This window comes from Pseudopipra pipra, chromosome 2 (genome assembly GCF_036250125.1).
Source record: "Pseudopipra pipra isolate bDixPip1 chromosome 2, bDixPip1.hap1, whole genome shotgun sequence".
NCBI lineage: Eukaryota > Metazoa > Chordata > Aves > Passeriformes > Pipridae > Pseudopipra > Pseudopipra pipra.
This window is the reverse complement of record NC_087550.1, coordinates 108,726,766-108,753,008: the sequence shown is the minus strand read 5'-3', so window position 1 is coordinate 108,753,008 and position 26,243 is coordinate 108,726,766. Positions and strand designations below refer to the sequence as shown.

At 35.4% G+C, this 26,243-nt stretch overlaps 1 protein-coding gene across 16 annotated transcripts in view; it reads left to right on the top strand.

The window, feature by feature from the left end:
* The window catches only part of DMD (dystrophin), a 1,059,271-nt gene that overhangs the window by 711,426 nt on the left and 321,602 nt on the right, over positions 1-26,243 (top strand). For all 16 annotated transcript variants that reach the window (XM_064646827.1, XM_064646828.1, XM_064646820.1 and 13 more), the window contains 2 exons: positions 863-971; positions 18,505-18,740. In XM_064646827.1, the coding sequence (XP_064502897.1) occupies positions 863-971; positions 18,505-18,740 (345 nt within the window). The remainder of the gene's footprint in view (positions 1-862; positions 972-18,504; positions 18,741-26,243) is intronic.

Below are 26,243 nucleotides of genomic sequence, written 5' to 3'. Positions count from 1 at the left end.
CTTAGACTCTAAGTAATTAAAATACCTTTCTTAATAGGCATCCTGTTTCCATCACAGCTGGATTGTGATTTATACTATATATCTAGTTGTGGATTGAAACCATAGAATACTAAAAGCCTTCCTGAGTGGCATTGGTACTCTGTGCTGCTTTTTGTAGCAGACAATCAGGGAGAAGCTTAAAAAGGAAATGCAGTCTTCATTTTAAGAGTTTAGAGATGTCAGCACAGAATTAACAATGTTTCATCCTTCTTTACAGTCCTTAAAGCTAGGGAAAAAGAGAGGTAGAAAGAACATTTTCAAACTTAAATGCCTCTCAGGGTTATCTGAGGACTGATGTTATTCACAGTCTAGACTTTCATGCAGGTTTTGTTTAAAGGGAACAGTTTAGACATTACTGATCAGGACTGTGTGCCCACACACTGAAGTTTATGACTCCCTGAAGACTCCTAAAACTTTCTTTATTCTTTTTTCCCTTTTTTTTTTTTTAAATAGGTGGAAGAATGAATTCTGTATTTGATGTAACAAATTGCAGAGGTTATATTGACAAGCTTTTTGAAATACATAATTCACGTCTCTATTTTAACTAAAAAAATTAGTATCTCAGGTTACAGTGATTAAAAAATAGACCTGTCTACAGTATGTTAAAGAACAAGTCTATGTTCCTTACAAAGGTGTAATTTATTTACATTACAAGGCCAGATTGGATGGGGCCCTAAGCAACTTGATCCTAGTGGGTGTTATCCCTGCCATGGTGGGAGGGGAGATGATCTTTAAGGTGCCTTCTAACCCAAATAATTCTATGATTCTATGATACATTAATTTATGTATTATAAATTTAATATATTGTTATGTTCTATTCTAGAAAAAATTAGAAGACTTGAATGCTGACTGGAAGGCAATACACCACTTAATTCAACAACTAAAGGAAAAGCCAGCACTGTCAGCATTTGGCCGTTTCTCTCCAGGTGTCTGTAAGTGCTTCAGTATATATGTTTTTTAAAATTAATTACAAATCACACAGTTAAAATGAAAATGGCTGGAGACTGTCTAAATTAATTCTGCATCCTTACAACTGCTACTATGCCATTTAACTTGGTTTTTTTATCATTACCTTTCTCTTTTGCACAATGTATCCCAGAAGACAAATTAGATTATTATTTGATGTAAAAGTTGCAGCATGCTTTTCAAATTATTGCTGTTTCAAAGTCATGTTTCTTTACCGGATTTTGACTTTATACATATATTAATGGAGGAAATACTGCAAAGGGAGACAAATTATTTAAATTAAAAGATAATAATGCTATAGGTCAAGTGTCTAAATTGGTCACAGAATGAAATTCTGAAATTACTACTACTGATAGGGCAATAAAGTGAGACTGTTTCAAGGCACAGATTTTGTATTCATGGAAAAAGTCATACAGCAACATGGTAGGAGTAATTCTACAGTTAAATATTGAATCTGTGATATACATTTCTGTGTGTCTTGCATTCATGAATACACAACAAGACACTTGATCTGCATTTTATTTAAATTATTTGGACAAAATTTATATTAGATACTTCTCAGATCTCTTTACACCTGCTTGTACCCTACAAAGGAACAAACTAATTTTTTTCTCCTTGATAAATGAATTTTATTTCCCACTGCTTTCCTTTAAAATGTAGTGATTAAGCATGGGTGGAAAAGAAAAACATACTGGAAACATGGGGTTCAGTCTGAGTTTCTCAAGTGTTTGAGATTCTTTACTTGATATTGAACTATCTCAGTTACTTGGATGAAGAATATTACTCAACTCTACAATTTGGAATGCTGCTCATCATCTGTGGGAGCAGAAAGAAATGTTCCCCAACCCCCACCCCTGTAAGATTGTCTGTAACTCTGGTTTTGATATAGATACAGTAATGACTTGGAATTTGATTACATGTAGGATGTTTATCCCTCTTGCTTTTAACATGTTTTAGTGGGTAACATTCAAGAAAAGCTGAAACTGGAGAATTCTCTACCTTCTACTACTGACTGTCTGGGACAGGAAGGCAGAAAAAAACTTTTTTTTTTTTTTCCAGAGAGGTATCATTGCACTAAATACCACTAGTATTTTTAAAACTTGTAGGACAACAGTATCCTTGCTTTACAGGATTTTGTTCTAAGGCATTCTGTAGAAATTCATGTAATGATATGGAGGGACTGAAGGAGATGCCTGATCATTTTTTGCTCTGCTGGGTCACTAAACTTGTTGTGTCAGTTTTATGTGTGAGCAGGTTATGTCAGATTCCAGAGGGAAATAGCGTTGGAGAGTTGCATATTTGCCGTTACAAAAGACATTATAATAATGGAACAAGAGCAAGAACAGAGTGGTAGTGCAGTATGTTGTTATATTAACTCATCTTTAGCTGAAGAATTGCAAAATTACTCATTTACCTTAATGCAAGATGTAGGCTCTGACTGCTAACATTTCCGAGACTCAGCAGATGGAATTATACATGCAGAAAATTAAAGCACTGGTGTTCTGTAAAGGATTAAGCAGGAAGTAAGATTGATTTCCTCTCTGTTGTCAAGAGCACTTAAAATGTGAACCTGTGCTTGTAACACTAATTCATAATTTTTCTTTATTTGAGTCAGTTTACTGTGATATTATAGGTGTATTGTCACAGAACTGTAGAGTTCAGAAGGGACCTGGAGAGACATCTATTCCTCCTGCTCGAAGCACAGTCAATTAGTGCGTGTTGCTCAGGGTCATGTCCAGTCACATTTTAGTATTATCAAAGATGGAGACTCCATAATCTCTCTGGGGAGCTTGTTCCAGTGTTGAGCAATTCTGGCAGTAAAAAAAAAAAAAAAAAATGTTTCTTCTTCTATTTAAATAGAATTTCTTGTATTTCAATTTTTGCATAGTGCCTCTCACTCCACCACTGGGCTTCTCTGAAAAGAGTCTGGCTCTGTCTTCTTTACTTCACCAATCAGTTATTTAAACACATGGATATTATCCCCCTGGGCCTTGTCTTCTCCAGGCTGAGATAGCAGGTTTCCTCAAAGATAGGAAGTGATATCTGTTACTAAGGTATTTTTGTATTTCATTTAAAACAATGGGAAGTGGGGAGGGAAGAAATTTAATGTCATGGGTCTTGTCATGCTGTGGTATAAGTTCTGCAATTATTTTAACCACTTATGTGATAGACATTTTTATGGACTTATTTATTCTCTTCTGCTGATTCTCATGAATGATGCATTGATATGCACAGAGACCCAAACTGGCTGTGGGAGAGTAAGCTTTAACCAAGCCTTCCTAAAGCTAAACAATCCCATTAAAGGTCATCTTTAAAGAAAGATGCACAAAATTATTTTTGAAGGATTCTGTGAAGCAATGGCAGTTTTTTCTATTGGTGATTATTCACTTCTTGATCCTGCAGAGAGTTTTAGGGACATTAGAATTTAATAATGTTGACAGCTGTGTTTGAGACCAGGGAATGAAGATGTAACTGGCTGAACTCTACTGCCCCGTCAGGTGTTATTTGATCTAGTCTGGCTACAAGAACTCAGTCAGAGAGTCTTACTAAATATACCATGTGGTGGCTGTTACAGAGGTAAAGGACCCCAGTTATAATTATTTCTAGGTCTGCACATCATAGTTTCTTCAGCTGAAGAAGCACTAAAAAAGTCCTTAATATCCCACCGGTCCAGTGTGCCCTCAGGCATTGTGAACAAGAAGTACTTTTCCAGCTCAAAAAATGTACTTAGCTGAAGGGTATGCCTAAAACCTTAGCAAAGTTTGACTTCCAAGATAAGATGATTCAGAAAAGAAAATCACACTTGCTATCTGTATTTGACAGGATAACATGAAATTGTGTGAATGTCTCTATCCAAATACCTCAATGCATTGCTTAGCCAGCAGTTTGAAAACATTTCAAACACAGAGAAACTGTAGTTCTGGAATGGGCTTTTCCAGGAGGGTCAATGTTTAATAGCATCGTTAACATTCATATGACTTCTTTTGTACTGAAGTGCTATCACTGTATTTACTTAATAAGTTAGATAAAGTTACATAGTGTTTTGTAAATCCATCCAAATGCATCGTGGGGTGGGAGACATTCCTGACTTTGGTCCTGAGGAAGTCATTTTCCGTTGTTTGCCTTCATTCAAGTAAGATGTTAGGGGAATATTTTGGCCACTTTCATTTAGTTGAAATTTATGGCCAAATTTATACTTCAAAACAAAATTTTTTAAAAAGGATGTGTATTTATTTTCAATCATACTGTACTTGAAGTTAGTGAAGTTTTAAAAATAACTGCAAATGAATACAGCTGAAAGTACTTGGTTAACTAATTTTATATTTTGCATGTTCACCTAATAAAACTGCGAGTGATATGTTGTATTAGTACTCTTGCAGTTTAACGTTTTTCCCCTGACAATTTACACAAGCTTTTGTGGTTTTGTATGAAATGCCTCATCACGAGAAATAGAAAAATGTGTGACTGTGAAATGAAGAAAAAAGTAGAGTGAGAATTAGTATCAGTTACAATGGAGGAATTTATTCTGAAAATAGGTAGAATTTGTCCCTTTAAACTTTACAAGTTTTCTATCTTATTTTGGAACATTGTTTGTAGCAGGTCTGAAAAAAGATAAAAAAAGAATTGGTTATGTTTTACAAATTGTAGCAGGCTTGCATTTGACAGAAAGGCCTTATATACATTGCTAGTTATTGTACATTTACTAAAAATAATTGGAAGATAGCCAATACTGCATCACCAGAACTCATAGCACCTGCCATCAGCTTTAGTATCTTTCTTCGAATGCAGACAATTGACACTCTTCTGTGCTTTCAGTATAATTTGCTTTGGGAGTAGGAGCCAGGGATGGCAGACACAGAGCCAAAGACTGGGCTTCCCTGTGCAGGGGAAGAAGGATTTTCAGGATTTAGAATGAGTAAAGGAAGAATGGGAGAGGAGTGACATATCAAGCTGAGTCCTTTAGATTCAAGTTGTAACATGAGGACTGTGAGCTGCACTAAGTTCACCAGCTGCAGTGGTGGTGAGGAGAACTCATCACTTACTAGCCTATGTGTTCAGCTGGAGTGTAGGAAAAAGATTCACAGCAGTCAGTCACCTCGAGAGTTGATAATGTCTTGAGTTTTGGGGTTTGAATTAAAAGAGTGATATTTGTGAATCTGGGGAAACTGGTCACAACAGAATTTCATTTGCTTGTCCTTTGGTATTTTAGTTGAAAGAGTATCGTACGTCTTCTTCTGTTTGGGAAGTGTAGTTTGTTTTTTATTTCTCTATGAAACAAGTCCTCACCTGGACTAGGCAGACTAGGCATTCTGCTTCGTTCTAGGCTTGTAAAATCATATAAAACAATTCCTGAAAAATACCACTATTACTCTGAGTATATGTACTGCTGTGGCTTAATGCAGCTGAAATTCATATTCACCGCTTGGAATATATAAGAAACATGTATGGGTGCTATTAAATATATACCATTCATTGGGCTGTAGGTTTTTGAGGAAACTTAGCAACAAAAAAATCATGTATGTGAAAATACACACTTTGATGGAATAACTTAAGGTTTAAAACTAAAATCCAGTGACCTCAGAAGCTGAAAGTGCTTCTGTAGTGATAGTGCCTGTTTTGTATGCCTCTGGAATTTTCTTTCATTTTAATATTAAATGCATATTTGAGTCAACTATAATTCTATATTTGATTCTTCTAAGACAGAGAGATGTACAGATGGACATAGCAGTATCCTACATTATGAAGACTGCTCTATTAAATCTCTGATATGATATTTGGGTTAATATTTTCAGTGGGGATGAAGGATTCTTTGTTTTTGAAACTATAACTATTGAAATATTCCATGGACTTCATAGCTGAATTGTGTACTGTTTCACTGCTTCTTTAAAAACAAACAAACCATTTGTATTTAAGAGATATTCAGGAAACAAAGAAAAAAATGTAAGAAACAAAATGACAACGACTAGCTTTGGGCAAAAATGCACAATAGATAAATGTTCTTTTTTGTTGTATTTCATAGCTAATGTGCTCTGAAGTAGTCATTGTTTATGTATTATGCACAGTGTTTGAGTGAACACATATGCTGTAGTTCAGCACTGTGTTTCTCAGAATTTTCAAAAGCTAGCTTTAAAAATCCTTGTGCATTTCATTATATGAACCTGAGAATATAATAATGTGTGTAAAAACAAATGTACAAATCAGATATTAGAGTGTCTGTATTCTTTATAGCAGCTGGCACAGTATAATTGAGACAAGGAATACTCAAAATAATTCCTTGGGAAAGACTGAAAGATTTAGGGATGTCTGCATCTACAGTGTTTTCAATCCTAATGGAAACCTGTGTTGATATTTAAAAATATGTGTGTAACCTTCACCATTTAAAAGAACTGTACTGTCAGGTATTTAAACGCTTTCATAAGGGATGTGGTAGATATTTAATTTTCTAGAACCATTCTCCACAGAATGAACAGCTAAAAATCCAGTGTGTGCATCTCTTATGATAAGTAGTTCTACACTGAATAAGAAGGCAATGCTATTGCCAATAGTCCATTTTAGTCAACTTTGGTTTTAGGACATCAGTAAAGAAAACCACTATTATGAGAGTTGTAGTAGAAAGAAGTACTGTTTCCAATAATCATTATGTGTCTAGAAGTGTATAGTTTCTGATACTTATGCATATTGAATCTAAAGGAAATACCTATTTTTAATGTTATAATTGGTTTAACTCTATGAAATTTTATGAAATAAAATGCAAAGGAGAAAATGATTAGGGAAAAATGCAGTAGGGAGGTATCACAGAGAATACCTTGAGGTCCTAAGTCATCAGAGAGCAGTAAAAATAGACTCTTCCTTCAGTCAGCTGGCCTAACAAAGGTTGCTCACTCTCCATATGTAGTAGAATAGTAAAGAAATAGATGATTGCCTAGATGATTGCCTTTACTTTTTCTTTTGGTTGCCTTTGAATGAAGGATAAAAAAAATTTGTCTCTGTAAATAATTTTAGCAGACTTGAGTTTGAATAATTTTACTTTATAGTCTTATGTAGTAAAGAGGTTCACAGATGCCAGCCTGAGATGGCCCTATTATATGTACATTGCCATATATCTGTTTTGTCCATTGTATTCAAGAAAGAAGTGTCTAATCATTCCATCTGATTTTCATTAAGAAGCTTTTTCACTTCTCACATATGTGACACATCTAACAAATAACAATATGGCCCAAAACTGAATCAGTTACCATTTGATTGGAGATTTTTCAAGGTCAGGACCCAGTTTTACGAGCAGTTCTATTTTTCAATACAGCTGACATCAGACACAAGCTGAAGACAAACTTGTCTAATAAAGCTTTCAGATTCAATTTTCTCTCTGCATATAGCTTCAGGAATCTCTGGAGGTCATTCTCAGCATGTGCTGCAACACCAACAGGGAGAAGTAATGAAAAGCATCTAGATAAAAAGCTGACACTACGCCTTCAGAGCTGCATGAATAAAAACATAATAAGCAAGTTTAGAAACGCAAATCTCTTTTATTCTCAGAATTTCTATCTTGATCTTCATAGTATATCTTGATTTGAGGATTTGTTTCTGGATTATCTGACAGGTAAAAAATACACGCAAAATACACCTAAGCCACAGAAGCCTAATTTGAATAAAAACAAAGGTTATCCCTTTATTTACCATCCTATTTCAGAGGTCTTGCAGTAGGTTCCTCTTTAAAATATCTGTAATAAACAGGTGTGGCACTGCAGTTTACAAAGGGAAGGTGGACTTCTACTTTGATTTTTCAGGGCTCAATTGATTAAATAAAACTCACTCTGGGTTTCTACTCAGAATTTTTATTGTACTTATTGTACTTATACCTGTGATGAAATGTAAATCAAAGTGAAAACAGCAGTTGGCTGCTTTGCTGTTATTAAAGACAATATGGAATCTAGGTCTACTTTTGCTATTCTATAACAAGTTGTTCAAAGCACAGCTGTCAAGATTTATGATGTGAATAAGATTAATGCTATCATCAGTCTTTCAAAGGACCGGATTCACCTATTCCATTTTTAAAATATGATCCAGGATTTTCTTCTGAGGAGCAGGCTTTGCAGCTTGCTTTCTTTCATTTAATTTCTTGATCAATAGTTAGTAGCAGCAGGATAGGCAGGATTCATTTTGATTCAATCCCATGAAATGTAAATTACAGCATACTGTAGAATTCATCAAGCTATTATTGATAAGCTATACCAGGTGAGAGCACAGAACTAAGTTACAGTTAGGGTCGGATTTTTTATATGGCTCCCGTAACATGGATAGCATTCTGCAGAATCCAATGTTAACAATTTTCAAGAAATGTGGCAACAACACAATTGTATCATTTTTAAAACACAGATAGACATTTGAACAACAAGCATTTGAATTAGTTTATTCTGGAAGATAGGGAAAAAGGATTCTCACTAGAGTTCCTACAACAGAGTATCTGTAATAAAGTGGTAGTTTACCCTCTTGTTTTAGTTTTTCTGCCTCAGTTTCTAGCTTTACATCTTTAAATCACACTCTTTTTTTTTTAAGTGCTTTAAGCACTCTCTCTCTCCCTTCTTTTTGTCACAGGCACCTGAATTACTTTAATATCTGATTATCCAGATAATATCGGCTTCCAAATAGCACTAATCTCTCTATTTTCTTTCTTTTTATGTAGTAATTAGGTCTATTGACAACTAAATTCTGTGAAAATGTCTTTAATTTGCTAGAATAATAGAAAGTCATAGGTCATTCTGCACATAACTCTCTTGACCTTTGTGCTTTTCTTTGTTGACTTGTCTTTTTAAAAGAGTAAAGGAAGCCAGCTTTTCCTTGTGAAAGGAGCAGTGCTCAGTGACATCCTGGTCATACCCTACCAAAAAATGCAATGGCTCTTTGACATCCTTCCTAACATTTCCATGATGATTGGAGCTGCCACAGAGTTAGATCTACTCTACAGAGAAACAGCCAAGCAAGGAGTTTAAGCGAGTGTGATCACAGTTCATGAGCAGCGTGGAGGCCACAGGGAATGAGGAATAAAGCTCATAATTGCTTCTAACATTTCTGCTCTAGTCAGAGGGCATGAGACGACGGCAGAATGACAGACTTGTTCCTTAAACCATAAAGGACTAAAAGGAGAAAAAGGTGGCAAATGAAAATCTCTTCTCTTCCAGCTAGAAAACTCTTTAGTCTGGTTGACATGAAGCTTGTCACTGAAATATCAGGCTGCTGACTTTGATTGTATCAGTGTGGAAAAGCAGGGGACATACAGTGATGGGGACAGGAAGGAAGGGATTTGCATTACTGATATTTCCTTTAACAATAGATTGCTGGTCAGATGACACTTAAGTTCCCAAAGGCAGTTCTCCATAGGGTGAAACTGAAATAGCTGGAAAAGCAGTAGAGATTAGTTTGACCTGAAAAGTATGCATTTATAGGTGTTTTCGTGGGAAAGCTTGACAAGTGTTTCACAAAGTAGTACGAGGCAAGGTATTTTAAAATTTCTAATGAAAGAACAGCAGGTGCTTGTAGTGATTTCAGGAATTACTTTGTCAGAAACAAAGTGACAGTGATGACATTGCCTTTGAACAGCTGTTTTTAATTCTGCAGAATTTTTCTCTTGAAGAATAAGGGTAGGCAGAAGCTTTGGCATGAATACCGTAACATTGTTAAATTAGCTAACTGAACTATGATTATTTCACAGCTTCTTCAAACCTGTTATGATTTTTTTTTTTTAAGCTACAAGGTGCCTAAAATCCCAAAACAAAATGTTTTGTATCTGTGTACAATTTCTTACACCTTTTTTTCAGTTCCCCTTGGCTAGGATGGCAATTTATGCCTGTTAAATCAATTTATAGATCTTGCAAAATTAGAAGAGGTGATTTTTTATGAGATTGTAAAAGTTGGAGCTGCTGGCGATATGTGTTTTTCCTTAAATCAAAAAACTAGCTGCCAAAATTCAGTTACATGCCAATAGCAATACACTGGAAATGTAAATGTTGTCATATAGATTGACATCCAATTGAAAGCTGCATACTAAGTCAAGGAACTTGTTATTTTACTGACAAAAGGAATGCTGAGAGGTGCTTGCATCATTTGTGACAGATGTTGTCACAACGTTTTTTGTAAGGCAAGTATGTGACAGAATTTGATTCTACAGCACCACAAATGCTGTAGTACAAAACATTCATTTTCATGAAACCCTTTTGTAACAGCTGCAACAACTACTCACCGAAAAAGGCTCCTATCATTTGGAAAAAAATAAATGCCTTCTGTAGTGGTACAAATAGTACTACATTTAAAAAAACAGCTACAGAAAAAAAGGTTGCTTTCAAAAAGTAATGCTTGACTCCTTGAACTCTTCAGACTGCCCAGAAATTATTGTGTGTGTTTCTGGATATTGGAAAACTTAACTAAGAATGCAGAAATCAGTTACTGAAAATGCTCAGAGGGAGAGAGGGAATAAATATGCAAAATGAAATTTTATTTCCTTATTAAAACATTAAGTAACAGCAAAAGTAGTATTTTTAGATGACTTTAAAAAATAAAATTGCCTTAATATTACCAGAAAGACTCCTTGTATTGATTCTGTCTTAACACTTCAAGAGATCCCACAACAGGCTGGAACATTTTCATCAATACTTCTTTATTACAAAATTTTAAGAGCCAACCAGGTACTTTTATCCTTAAAAACCCAAACGTATAAGTAGTACTCATAAGGTAAATAGCTCCATTGACTGTACTTTTGCATTTGTGGATTACTGCTAACTTTTACAGATAAATTAGTTTTAAATTGTTTGTAGTTATGTGGATCTCTTTGGGATTCAAAGCGTTATTGCAGTGTAAAGTTTGTAGCATTTCTGTTCTCCAGAAGGCTGACTCCCTTGATGCAATGTCTTCTTAAGGTTTCCTTTCAAAGTTCTTATGAAAAAGGTTAAAATGGTTATGTCTATAAAATAAATGGGAAATGTTTATTTCAGGACTGGTTTAGAAAAAAGCCCGTGTATCACCCTGAAACATGAAAACTCACATGCATTGAATGCTCTCAACTGTTTTCTTCATTGTCAAATGTAAAACTTTTTATCAGAGCGATGAAAATATTTATTATGGGTCACCATGAATGAATGTAAGTAACAATTTAGTCAAAAGCTTGTAATTATGTTATGAAGAAAATAAGCCATTTGTCCAAAATTTCCATGTGATAATCCATACAATAAATACAGAAAATATTCAGTATGACTTCACCTCATTTTGTGCAAACCAGTATATGCAGGCTGAGGATCAGTAACCTCTCTGGCCAGACATGTAAAGTCTTCCGCATGGAACAATATGCCAAATGAGAAGCTAAAACTAGCAGAAGAGGATTTGAGTCACAATCATAATAATAGTTTTTAGATTCTATTTATTCATTTTAGTTGAGCCAGTCCGAATTCCCTACTTCAAGAAGCTTTTCTTCTTTGCCTTTTAGAGCATATATCATGAGAGCTTAGGGGAAGACTCAAATGAGTACTGACAAAAGAAGATAGAGGGCACAGTCAAGCCAGAAAGTAATTGTTTCTCTCATCTGTGGGTTCCTGGCACTTCATATCAAAATTAAGACAATATTGATGGGGAGTGATGACACAAATGTAAACATTTATTATTATTTTTGCTTTTGTTACAGTAAATAAGAGATATTAGCCTTAACATATGTTTACTTTGTATTATGTCAGTGTCTCAGCAGTTGAATCAACTTCAAATTTTGTGAAAAAGCAACTAATGGCATCAAAAAATGGTTATTTTAGCAGTAGTAGAAATATTGGTGTCAGTGTTGTAGATATTTGTTCAGCTAGCCTTTAAACTACTAAACAGAAAGAAGTAACAAATGCAACCATGTTTTATATATAGTTTGCATAAACAGAAAAGGTTTTTTTTCACAGAAGAGGGAGATTTTTAAATCTTACCCATTAAATTGAATGTACCAGGTTTGGGGTTTTGTTTACATTGTGGTCTGAGGTTGGGGTTTTTTTCCTTCTGGATTTTTTTTTAAAGCATTATCTCAGTATTGTAAACAGTGTTGACACTATATAATTTCAGAATATTGTTTTCAACCAACTTTTTAACTACGTTTTGATAGTTAAATAAGCCTTGGTAATTTTAATCAGCGATACTGCTATAAACTGAATATAGATCCAACTACCTTCACATAGTATATGGAAGGGTCTTGTGCTACCTTTTTTTTTTAGTTTTTGTCTGCTGATTTCTCACACTCACTAAAAGTGATCCATTCATACCCTAGCTTTTGCTTTTCAATTTTTAGTGGGCCCATCAGTCATGTTGAACTCTGCCTAAGGAAAGGTTCTCAGGGAGTGCCATGACAATGCTATATTACTAAAAGGAGACTGAACTTTGGAGCAGTTTATCTTTTAGAAAGGTTTGGATGGAACAATCGGTCCAAGCAGATTAATGCTACTTCTGTTTACAGATATATATTACAATCTTCAATTGGTTTTGTACTACCTGCCCCTGGTCAAGTAATAGTCCAACTAGGATCAAATACTGCAGATTTAAAACTTTTTCCACCACATGTAGAGCAGTCAGTTGAATGTTTACATACACTGTGCCAGGGTTATTGCCATGTACTATCTCCAGTCTTAGCTGCTTCCTGCCCAAATCGTTCTCTGTCCTTACACTATTTCCAATGTGGTTTTTGGAGAATGTTTGAAAATGAGAACATAGCTTTACAGGACCATGGAATAGCTGAGGTTGGAAGGGACCTCTGGAGCTAATCTGGTGCAACCCCCCTACTCAGACAGGGTAACCTAGAGGAGGCTGCCCAGGACCATGTTCATGTGACTTTCAGGTATTTCCAAGAATGGAGATTCTGCAACTTCTCTGGGGTAAGCTGTCATCCTGCAGGGACCAGGCACCCTTGTAGTCAAAAAACACTTCCTGATATTCAGGGGGGATCTCCTGTGTTTCAACTGTGCCCATTGCCCCTTTTCTTGTCACAAGGCACCAGTGGAAAGAGCCTGGCTCTATCTTCTCTGCACCCTCCCTTCAGATATTTATACATGTTGATGAGATTCCACTCTGAGTCTTCTCCTTTCCGGGGTAAACAGTTTGTACTCTCTCAGGCTTTCCAGAAGGGAAGCATCGGCTCCGTCTACCTGTTGGCAATGATCCTCCTAACGCAGTCCATGATAGCATGAGCCTTTGTCACAAGGGCACATTGATGACTCATGTTCAACTTGGAGTCCACCAGGACCAAAGGACCACGAGTACCTTTTCTGCACTGACAGCTGGTCAGCTCCCAGCCTGTGCTGGTGCATGGTGTTGTTCCTCCCCAGGAAGTGCAGGATTTTGCACTTCCCTTTGTTGAACTTCATGTCACTCCCGTCAGCCCATTTCTCCAGCCTGTCAAGGTCCCTCTGATTTGCAGCACAACCTCTCTTGCTGTGTCAGCTGCTCCTCCCAGCGTTGTGTCAGCTGCAAATTTACTGATGGTACACTCTGTCCTAACAGTCACGTCCTTAGGGAAGATGTTAAGTAGAATTGGACACGGGAGTGACCTCTGGGCAGCACCACTACTTACTGACCCTCAACTAGACTTCATGCCACTAATCACTGCCCTGTGGACCTAGTGGTTCAGCCAGTTTTCAGCCCACCTCACTGTCTGCTCATCCAGCCCACGCTTCCTTAGCTTCTCTGTGAGAATCTTATGGGAGACAGTGTTGAAAGCCTTTCTGACGTCAAGGCTGTCGACAACTGCCGTCCTGCCTGTGTCTGCCAAGCCAGCTGTTCTATCCTAGAATGTGAGCAGTTTGGTGAAGCAGAACTTCCCCTTGGGGAATCCATGCTGCCTATTCCTGATCACCTTTTTGTGCTTCATGCACCTAAAGATTCTCAGGATTACTTGCTCCATCACTTTCCCAGGGTTTGAGCTGAAGTCTCAAATTGACCTGTGCTTCCCTGGGTTCTCTGTATTATCCTTCTTGAAGATGAAAGTGACATTTACTTTCCTCCAGTGTTCAGACGCTTCCATTTGCCATGATCCATCAAAGTTTGTGGACAATGACAAAGTTTGCAATGACATCTACCAGATCCCCAGCACTCACAGGTGCATCCTATCAGGGCCCATGGACTTATTTATGTATTTCCAGTTTGCTGAAGTATTATCCAATCTGATTCTCTTCTACAGAGGGCAGTTTTTTAGAAATCTAACTTCTGTACATGGAAATTACCTTGAATTACCTCCTATGGTCAAAGAAACTACTAACATTACACTTCTAGTTATCTTGCATAAAGAGAAAGTATTTGCAGCTCTTTGCAACAACAGGCCATAATCTGAACTTTGTGCTATGCAGCACTAAGTTAACTTCAGCTCAATGTTTATTTACCTACTTACGTGGTTTATGTAACTGAAATCCTTAGGGTTTGGTAGCTTCTACCTATTTTTTTGACAGACAGTGGAATATGTTCTTATTCCCATTGCAACCCAGTGTTTGTGATGCAAGAGTTTTTCTTTACGCTGAATGAAAGACATATCAAAACATCTTTCTATTGTGTTTGAAGAAATTCAAAGAAATTAATTTTACAATAAACTGCTTAGTCACACTTCTACATATAAAAATGAGGATGGTAAGAAAATTCTACCAGATTTTCCTATGACAGAGAAAGAAAAGTCTGAGAAAGCTGACACTTACCTTTCTACTATAAATTTAAAATTCTAATGCTGTTTATTAAACTAATAATAGCAACATTAGAAAACATATTAGAAAACATAACTTTTGTAGTTATGTTTTAAATATTGCAGTACACATTTACTTGTAAATCTTTTTCTTCAAAGAGTTTTAACCTTGACTTTCTACTTTCTTTTGAATCCCTAAGGGGTCTTTAGTTTTGGTCCCTCTCTTCATCTTACTGCACAGACTATTTTAGATCTAAACTTTAATTAATAATCCCATAAACTATCAGCTTGTTTTACCTGTAATAATCAAAATTATATATAATGCGTAATGATTTGTTATGAATCATTAAGAGCTTTGGGAATTAAAAGGAATTGCAGGCACTTACCTTGTATTTTAAACTTATGACAATAACACATAATGTGAATGTTCCCTAAGTGTTCATGAAATTAAGTACAAATTGTTACTCATTTATAATCTATAAAAATTACTATGTATGAAATATCCCCAATATTATTACCAAGTCTTCTTTTTCTAAGAATTGTTTTTACTTAATATTCAAGGCTAAGAAAATTAGGCATTAGTATTCTATTAAAGTAGAAAAAGACTCACTTTGAAACATGATTTTTTTTCTTTAAAAGCTGATTAAATATTGAGAAAATTCTATCTTAGAGATAAAATTCTCTACGGGTGCATATTTTCTAGATTTAGAGTTGTGGGTGGAATTTTGTTGGCAATAACTTTTGATCAATGTAAAGACTTTATTCTGAGTTCAGATTACCAGAAAAAAACATTCCTTGCTTTCAAATGTTAAAGTTGGTAGGGTTTTTTGGGGTAATAAATTTACATTATTTATTATAGTTAATCAGAGCTCTGTTGGCCACTGTATTTCTACTATTTTTCTTTCAGAACTCCTTTGTTACCCAGAGCATTTGGCAATATGTAGCCCTTTCTGTGAAAAGTGTTATTGGGAGTGAGCACCTGGCATGGAGGGGCTGTACTGCATGGGAGAACTTAATGTACTCTTAATTTTATTTCTTCAACTTTGAAGGACAGAGTGAAATGAGACTGTTCATTTATCACTGGAACAAGTCTAAAGAATAAATCAGTCTCAGAACTGTCTTTTCAGATCTCTCTCTCTGAGAAGTCTTCTTGGATTTTAAGAATATGATTGTGGATGCTCTAAGCCTGTAGAAAACCGGTTGCATAAGAAAAAAAAGTAAAGGAAAAAATGCACTTTAGTAGTTGACAGAACTTCACCTGTGTGCTGCTGTGGAGTTTAGTTGTTCCAAATTGAGCTCACAATGATACTTGTAAGATGACACTTGAGACTTCCCAGGAATTAAGCAAAACCTGCCTGGTGTGCCACGTTCCAGTCAGCAAACTGCTGCTTTGCCCGCAGAGGGAATACTCACTTGGTCTGTCACTGAAGTCAGTGTTGCCTGTGTTAAAATAACAAATTCACTGAGTGATGATGTCTGTGCATATGCCACAGGGTACAGGTATCCTTCCTCTGTTTGCTCAGAGTGAGTAAAATGCAGCTGGGTTTCCTTGACTAAAACAGGAGCAAAGTTTAGTGGATGTATATTAGTCTTATTCATTGTATGAAGGATGTAAGGCTGGTATCTGCCTTAATTGGTGCTGCTAACAATGGAACTAAAGCTCCAGGCTAGACATGCAAAATGAATTAAAATCTATATCCAGTTACTGTGTTATTTCATCTCTGTCACAAAGCTTTGACCTGGTAGATGCAGTTACCTTACATAGCTACAGCTTGAACACTACTTACAACATTCTGAAGGATGGTTCAGAACATTCCTGTGAACTGAGGCAGTTTTACTTAAAGACTTTGGCTTGAAAGGGGTGTTGGAAGGGCTTTGAATCTTTTGGAAGTGTTGTCATTTTTTCTGTCTATTTTGTTCCTGTTCAGTGCCTAAATAAGGAGCTTCATTTGTTTTGTCAGTTTGACCCTCTCTTGAAACACAACACTGAAGGGGTGCGGGGGAAATTCTTTCCTTGCAGTTACTTCATTCTGCTTTTCTTATTTTTGCATTTAATATTTGAATTTCAATTTCATGACACATTTTAGTTATTTTCACTCCTAAAGTTTAACATTACAGATTATTTACAGGATGCAAAAATTACCAATATACTCTTGATTTAATCCAGTGTATTTCAGAGCTCAAGAACAAGTTGGAAATCACGGCTATCATTTTGGGGTTTTTTTCCCCCTATTCCTGTTTGTTGTTTCATTGTTTGTTAAGCAGCAAAAAGGGCTAATGGGAAATCAACTTCAAAACTGCACATTTGTGTGATTTATTGTCTTAAATTCTATTTGCCCTTTTGATTTTGTGATTTATCATATCACTGAAGCGAACCAGTATAACTGTTAAATAAATTGAAAGATGAAGTCCATAATTGTTTTCATGATGTGTTGCAATGGGATAGAATTTACTATTTGAATATTTGAAAAAAAAAAGAGTCTGATTCTAGTTTTGCATTTATAAATTACTTGTCCTGGGGAAAAACAAACAAACTTATAAAAAACTCCCACCAAAACCAAAAGCAACAAATTGTTCCCTTTGAGTTACAGAAACTGTCAGTGCAGTTCTGGATAAATCATTTCAGAATGAGATCTGTTGCTATATATTGAGTAGTTAATGTTGATTTATATTTGTCTATCGATTTTAGTCCCTCATTTATACATTTCTGTTGAATGAACCATGTCATATCTGTGCAAGCATGAAAAAAGAGCAATAATGTTTCAAGTGGCATTTTTGTTCTTGTGTTTTCCCTATTTTAGTATTTTTCTTCTTTGACTAGTCTTTTTAAAAAAATGAGGAAAAACTAACAAAATACAATTCAGTGTAGCCTCATCTGCAATAATATTGTCCACAGGGAATTGCTTTTGCATGACTAACTGGAGGGCAAAAATAGTCCAATGTTTCACAGAATCTATTCGTAAATAGCAAAAATCAAGAAGAAAAAATCAGTCTTGATCTTCTGAATGATTGCATACCTCTTTGTCCAATGGTAGCTATCTGTGGCACCTCTCATCATTTTTACTGCACAGAAAGAAAATGTGCTCCAATGTTGGGTGCTTCCCCATTCCAAGCAATGAATAATTAACAGATTATTTAAACCCCAGCTAACAGATCAGGAAAGACACTAAGAAGAGGATGAGTCCGTTTTCTCCAAAGAGAAGGGGAAAAAACCCCACAAATCTCCAAATCCACAAATCTCCAAATAATAGCACATAATATTTTTAAGTTATGAGGTGAAAAAGTAAAGAATTAGTCAAGGCTGAACTTCTTCTGGTACAAGCTTCCATATTGGTCACAGAGCCTATGGGAAATATTTGGTGGTAATGGTAAGTGAGGAGATTGTTGGTGAGAAAATTTCACAACTACAGAGTGACTTGAAGACTGTGGAAGAAACCTGTTTCTAGATACATGGTCAGGCCATAATACACTGGATAATCTGACCAACTCTTTTCAATTACTTATGTGTTGCAATACTTCAATGACCTTGAACGAGAGGTTCTTAATACACTACAAACTTTGCTTGTGTTACTGCATCCCACTGGTCTTTTAAGGATGCAATTTGAACATGATGAGAATGCTGGATGTTAAGCAGATATTATGATAGAAATACATGGAAGAAATAAATTCATATGTTCTTTTAATTTTGATTTTCAAATTTTCAGTAGAGAAAATCAAGAAATGAGCTTATTTCTGTGTTACTCTTTCTACCGCATAAATTCTGTTACTTAAATAAACATTTATCATAGTTCATTTATTCAGTAATTTTAGCATTTTTTTTCTTTCAGTAACTTCTGGTGAAACTGTTGCTGTGGATACACAAACCAGGGTAACCAAGGAAACCATCACCTTCAAACCAGAAATGCCATCTTCTGTGCTTTTGGAGGTTCCAGCCTTGGCTGACTTCAATAAGGCATGGGCAGAACTCACTGACTGGCTTTCTCGACTGGATCGAGAGATAAAATCTCAGAGAGTGGTAGTAGGTGATCTTGATGACATCAACGACATGATCATCAAACAAAAGGTATGAGAAACACTGATTTTTCAAGTTGAAAGCCTCATGATCTTTATTCTGTCTTATATTCTTTCCATAAGGAACACAGGAGAGATGATAGGTTGCAATACATGTAGTTGTTCTACTTTATCCCTTAAACACAATTACTGGATGAAATGTTTAGATAATTAATTGAGCAGAAAAGGAAGAGTATTTAGTATTTTCTCTGGTATTTAAAGCAGATCTCTTTATAGTGCTTGTGCTTAAAGAGTATGCAAGCCAATGAGTGAAATATAAGAAGGAATTGCACAGTAAACTCCAGGTTGCCAGTAGGAAAAAGACCCTGTTAGATACCTTTTCATATGTTACTTCTGTAATAACTTTCTGAAAGGCTTATATACTCCTGCAGTTGATTTATCAAAAGCTCCTCAGTTCTCTTAAAGAAAACAACAGCTCATTAATGCAATTGTTTTGTCAGCAAAACTGCATCAGTGTTACTTATCTTTGAAAATACAGAAAAATATAGAAATACATGTGCAAGGAAAAAAGAAAGGCTAAATTTTAACTACTCAGTAGCAATAAAAGTAATTTGGTATTATACAGCTTCAAAGTAATTACCTGCCTTCTAGATTTAGCATTACTCAATATAAAAGATTTGGCCTGCATGTGCAAAACTTTGCAATGCTAAATTTCCAATCAGTTCAGTTCTAAACTGAGTTTAAGACTCTCTATTACAAGATTCTCTTCTTCAGTCTCCTCCTCTTCCTCCTCATAATAAAAAATCTGATTTGTTGTGAGAAAGATATTGACATTCTTTCACTTTTCTTAAACTAGAAAGAGTGGGAGAAAAATTGGATACATTTTTCTGAGTATCTGTATTAAGATGTTTTATTAGAAGATATGCTGATATCTCATGGGGTTCATTCTGCTTGTTTTCTTATATTTCCCTTTTTCCCCAGTGTTTTAAACTTTCTATTTTTGAGACTTTTGGTTTTTCCTATCTTCTAGATAAATAAAATACTTGTTTCATCTTGATTAATGATGATAATATTTATAAAGTAGAATTATATATGGCTTCATTAACTAAAATATCTTTAAAATGGCATGAGTATATTTTAATAAATGATAATTGCAGTGTCACCTACACAGGACATTAGGTTAAAATAGCTGTTATGTCATTGTAAAGGTTGAGGGCCAAAGAAGACTTGTTTACACATAATCTTTTAATCTTTTTCAGAATAATTTTGTTTTTAAAATTTTATATTGTCAAATACTTGATTCATCATTATACAGTTTTCTTACTTATGCCTCACTTTAGCATATTATTCTGGCAGGCAAAATCCAAAGCTTGCTTCCTACTGCAGATGTCTTTGACTTAAATATAAGGTTAGATTATTAACTCTTGAGAATTTCAGTTAACGTTATACATGTTATTAAATGAACTGCTTCATATTTGCATTTCATCTTTATTCAAGGCTAAAATATTTTAGCACTAGTGCAGTCTGTTCCTGGCTGGGTAGCCCTGTCTCTTTTGTTGATACCATGCTGTGCTGGTAACAAAACCAGCAGGAAAACTCTTTTTTGTTGTGCTTACCTCTCTAATTGGCTGTGCAACAGAATGTGACATTTAATATATTCTCTGATGAAATGGAAGAATCAATGTCTAAATATAGACTGCAGTTCTGTTAACTGTCTCCCTCTTCTCTAATGATCATCTTAATATCGCTTAATACATGGAAATGAATCTCACGAAATATTTCATTCTTCTTGTATATCTATCACTGGATTATTAGGTAAGAGTAACACACAGAAATTTTCAAAACCGACAAAGAATTCTAGGTTTCTCAAAAAACCTCCCACTTTCTTATGTGTAGGGTGTCTGCAGCAGTATGTGAGCTGATGAAGTTGGACATGTGGGTACTTGACTAATCTGAAAAGTCGGGCCAGATATGACCTAAGTTGGAAATCCAAAAGTAGTGCTTACCTCCCCTGATCTTTATATTCTGTAGAAGATTATAGTCATACCTCTCCTGTGGTTGTGATTTAAAAGTCATTGGAAGTCACACTATTGCATTGTGGTTTATTTGGAGAGTTTATTGCATTTTTACAGGCATCTCAGTAAGATTTAATGAAAGTTCCATCTTTGTAGATTGAGCTGTTTTTTTAAAAACGGTTTTCTGACTTCAGGTATAAAATACCATCTTAACACAGCCAACTGCTTCCCTTATACAAATTCATCATTACAGAGATGCATGCTCCGTGAAGGCTGTTTTATTATAATACATCTCTAGCTGCTCACCCAGAATTTAGAACACTTCAAACAGCTACTCCTGTTGGTGTGCTTCCAAACTCTTACTCTTTTGGGGTTTTGTTTCTATTTCATATGTCATTCAAAACAAAGAGCCACATTTCTAATAAGAAATTGAAATGTCAAAGCAAACATTTCAAAAGCAAAGAAATCCCCTATCCTAGCAATGTACGTAACAGGCCATTTTCCAAATCACCCAGGTAAAAGTAAGTGGCCTTAGGTTGTCCTTTCTTTCACAGCAGCATGTAATGTTGTTGAAGCTCCATCTCTGAGGGCATTTTGGTTAAGTTCCCTTCAATTTGATTGTGTCACAAGATCACAGCCATATTTTTCCTCCATAAAATTTAAGACATCATTAGCCCTCACTTGAACTTTGCTTGGAGCTGATTACAGTGCATTGGTACTCTTGTGTGAATAGTATGTACACTGGTTAATTATGGAATAATAAAACTCAAAAAAGACAACTATTCCAAAAAAGGCTCATTTTAGTGCAGCTTCCCCTTAATGAAAGAAACAACACAAATTAAATTCTGCTAAGTGATGCACATAATATATAGTAAAAGGAGTGTAATAAAAGAGTAGCAAAATGGGTAGTCATTTCAAATATCTGTAGTTAATCTGTCAGTCAAATGAGCAGTATACATTTCTTTCAAGCAAATGCATTACATATTTCAGTCATCTGTGATTGTACATATCTTGTTAAATTCTCTATAATTAAACTAAAAGACACTAAAAAGTGTGTAGTAAAGATATTTAATACCAACATTAGTGTCATCCATGTTTTCATTAAAGGAAAACTATTATACTTTACTCATGTGCTTGAAGTCTGATGTTTTTCAGGATTTGATGCTTGATGAAAGAAATGTAAAGCAGGCTCACAAGAGACTCATGTGTTGTTTCTTTAGAAAACATTAAATGAAGCAAATAAAGTTCATGGGAAATACTGTGGGTATATAATATGCCAAGATGTAAGTAGGTGAGGGACATGACAGAATTTGGTTTAACCAGCTGCTTCATTTCAGTGTCCTTACTTCAAAACAATCAACATGTTCTATATTCGAAGGTCAGGTGGGGATGCATAATAAAAGAAAAAATTGTGGACTGTGGAAAAAGATGATAAACTCCATTTTGCTACATTGTAGAAAAATAGAAACCTTACTTAAGATGCCAACAAACCTTTACTCAGAAACTCTGCTTTGGCATCTTTGTATTTTGAGAAGGAATAGATTTCTGCTAAAATTAGTGAATCGTGGATGCTGTGCAAAGCTTGAGGGTAATTAACAATGCTGTTCTAAGGGATGAAGTACTATCATCTCCTTAAATTTTGAATTCTGTCTATGGATTTTGTGAAAGTATGCTGTCCATCCAAAGTTTTTGTAATGTATGTAATTGAAAATATGGCTTTTTATTACACTGGATGAACATAGATTTTATTTAGTAAAAAGAATTATAATAAGTAAGATTATTAAGGAACGGGACAACAATTTTCAGTGCCTACTTTGACATTGATTCTAAGAGCATAGGTCCAATCTTCACTGTCAGGTGCACTGGAGAGGATTAATCTGAAAAAAGTATTTATGTAAAATGAGACCAAGCTAGTTAGTGAGACTTTTAAACAAAGAAGGGGAAAAGGTACCTTTAGGTAATGATTTGTGTCATCTGAAAGTAGTCATACAGAAAGACGTAGAAAATTTTTTTCTACTTAATTAATTTGTCACTACTCAAAAAATAAAAAAGTAGGTTTGATCATCTGTCAGTTAGAGAAGCAAACAAAACTGGAGTGAGATGTTTTCACTGCTAATTCTGAATTGATTTGTGAGTAGTTGAGAATCTTGTCCAGCTGATGGATTTTAAAATAAGAACTAAGGGAAAATATTTGTATATAAACTGTGCAATTAGCAGATTTCAGAAGAAGGAGTGGGCTTAGTTTACCTTCCTCTTATTTGAGGATTTTTTACCTGTCCTTTCCCATGGTTGTGTACCATACATTTTAGTATACAACTTTACATTTATAATTATATGTGCATTTTCGTATGCAACCTTACAATGAATATGGTGATAGATTAGAAGAATGTCGAAACTCCTTTCCAACATAAAATGTTGTGGGAATAAAAATATAGTTTTCCAAATTTATATCCTGTTATTACAGAAGCAACTATAAGTTCCAAATTAAAATTTAGAGTTCTGTATTATGGAATATGAATCAGTGTATTCTAAATATGCCTGTGTTGAATGAAAAGTTGTAGTTATAGCCAGAGACATTTGCATCTGTGCACATAGTTTACGTCAGAAGTGTAAGCTGTAGGCAAAGTGGAGTCCTCAGCTTTTTGGATAGTGCACTTTAAGGTCTACAGAGTTTTGAAGAAGTTTCATATTGGTGACATATGTACGAAAAGACCCACATAGCACATCTTCCAATAATGTACTGTTGAAGAACATCATAGAAAATTTTACACTTGGAGCTGAACCTTTTCCAGTCCATGTGATGTGCTTAAAGGGAAGAATTTGTTAGTCCAGAATCCAAGTGTGGTGCCAGTAAGTTGGGAATTTACATTCACACTTTCTGAATCAAACCTCAGGAGCATATTTGCCCCATCCTTCCCAGCTGTCATGCTGCTTTGAGGGTTGTTTCAAAAGTTTCTAGGATCTTCTGTTTCCATATGAATACACAATTGCAGACATTCCCTGGGTTACTGTTGGACCAGGATAAACAATCTCCCAAAGCAAGGCTGGAGCTGAAATGGATTTGCCACATGTTGGATGATTCATTACCATTTTTGTGCATCCTCTCTGATAGCAGAACCCTACACATGACCGTATGGCTTAAATGGTATGCAAAATCTCCTTTACCTCTATGAATTTCACTATAAGATATATTCGCTCAGGAGGAACTATCATTATTTTATGTGTATTTCAGGGTGTTGTTTTTGTTGTATTTAACATGGGGTATCTAGCAGAATTCTTATTTTATACTGTCATGATGTGAGATTTTTAAAATTTAATCTAAGTTATGAGAAGTACTGCAAGGCTGGTTTCAGTTTTTGAAGTGAATTAAAAAACCTTATAAATGAACAGATTTTTAAGTATATTAGAAAAAACTGGAACCACCAGATTTGTTCACTGAAAGGTTTTTGGTTTTTTGTAGAGTAGAGGCAAAGGAAAAAAGTCTGTCAGCCTTCAAGCTTGTTTCTAAAGGTTAGAAAATGCAGCAGGATGTTCTAGAGGGCTTGGAAATCTGAGTATTTAAAGGCAAAGGGGAAAAAAAAGAAAAGAAGTCTATTAGTCTGAAAATTAGACCTCAAGGGATATAGAATATGTGTCAGGAGACTCTTTTTTTAATACTTTGTTGCTCATCAAGACAGCTGATATTTTAAACTAGCTTGGCCAGCTCATTACAGTATGTTAGAGTATATTTGTTTTCTGCAACAGTAAAAAAGCTGTCTAAACACTGTCTTTTGGAGAGTGATTAACATCTATTTTTTTTATTTTTCTATAATGTTAATCACTAGGAAATGCATAAAAATTGTACCTCTAAGGGTCTGATTCTTAAGTCATTGAAGTAAAAGAGATATTTTCATCATTTTTCAATTAGTTTTCAGTCAGACTATAGATCACCATCCAAACAAAAAATAATACGACAGTTGTGCCCAAAGATAACTTTCCTCTGTTTGCTTTTATTGACCTATTGTGTAATAATTTGGGGTCTTTATTCCTATTCCTGACAAATAACTTCCTGGGAAAAGATAAATTATCATGATTAATACAACTGGCATCCTGTTAGTTTCAGCAAGGAAAGGATAAAAGTGTAGCAACTCCTTGTAATTTGTTATTTATATGTTGAGTACTAGAAGCATGAACATTTCACTAAGGCTGCATTTTTCAACAGTAAATTTTTATTATTTTTTTTTTTATTTCTCAGTCTGACCTATCGTATAAGTATAAATGACCTATTCCATCAACACTGAACCTTGCCTGACCTACTCTTTTATCCAAATCAGTCTTTTATTTTGTGTGTTTTCATTGCACCAGTATGTGCAGCTCAGAGACCCCACTGCATTGGGTCCTCTACAAACATAGCATGGGTATGTAAAGAGTGTTTGCAGTTATGTGCTGTCCATAGAGTGGAGATGGGGAAATCCTGCTGTGCTGGAAAGTGTAAAAACTCCTTAAACATTCATGAATTTTATGTGTGCCCAGCCAGCATAAAAAGCCTAGCTTGGTGCTGGGCTGAATTTAATAAGGCTCTAGCCAACACGTCAAGGGAAGTGATCGTTCCCCTTTAACCTGTGAGATCGCATCTGGAGTTATGTGTCTAGTTTGGGCTGTCCAGTGTGTAGTAATGACATGGAGGGAGTCCAGTGAAGGGCCACCAAGGTGATCAGGGGCAGGAGAGCATTTGGTAAACGAGGAGAGGCTGAGATCTGGGCTTGCTCAGCCTGGAGAGAGCTCAGAAGGCACCTGATTGCTGTTTGAAGCCATTAGATGTGAGACTGTACAGAAGATAGAGCCAAATTCTCAAAGGTCCACGGCAGACAGATGAGAGGCAACAGAGACATTCTGCAGCAAAAGGAATTCTGATGAAATATTAGGATAAAAAATGTGCATGATGAACATAATAAAACACTGGAACAGGCTGTCCAGAGGTGCTGTGGATTCTCCATCCTTGGAGATATTCATCACAAAACTGGATAGGGCCTTGTGTGACCTGATGTGACACTGAGTTTGGCCCCATTTGAGCAGTAGGTGGGCAAGATGATCACCAAAGGTCCCTTCCAACATAAGTTATTTTGTAATTATATATGAATGCTACTCTCAAATAACAGGATTCTGTGTTCTATACCTTATCAATGAAACACACTTTAAAGGAAGGAAAACATGGCTTTATACCCTGCTTCGTACCACTCTCACTTCAGATATGATTTGCTTTAAGGACTGGGTCCTGATAAAGTTTTGAAAATATTTTTATTTCTAAATAGTTGTGAGGATCTGTTAAGACAGTTACACAAGTTTAAGGGTCCTATATTTTTTATCAATATGCGTTATTAGCAGTAGTAGCAAGAAAATCTAAAAGTGACTTTAGTTTTATTCAGAAATTGTGGGAAATATAAAAGCAGCCTGTTTCTAAATAATGATGCAATGTATAAAATTCCAATCTAGTTGTAATCATAAAATGCAAATTAAAACTAGGGGGAACAATTGTATATTTGCTCATTTTATTTGTGAGG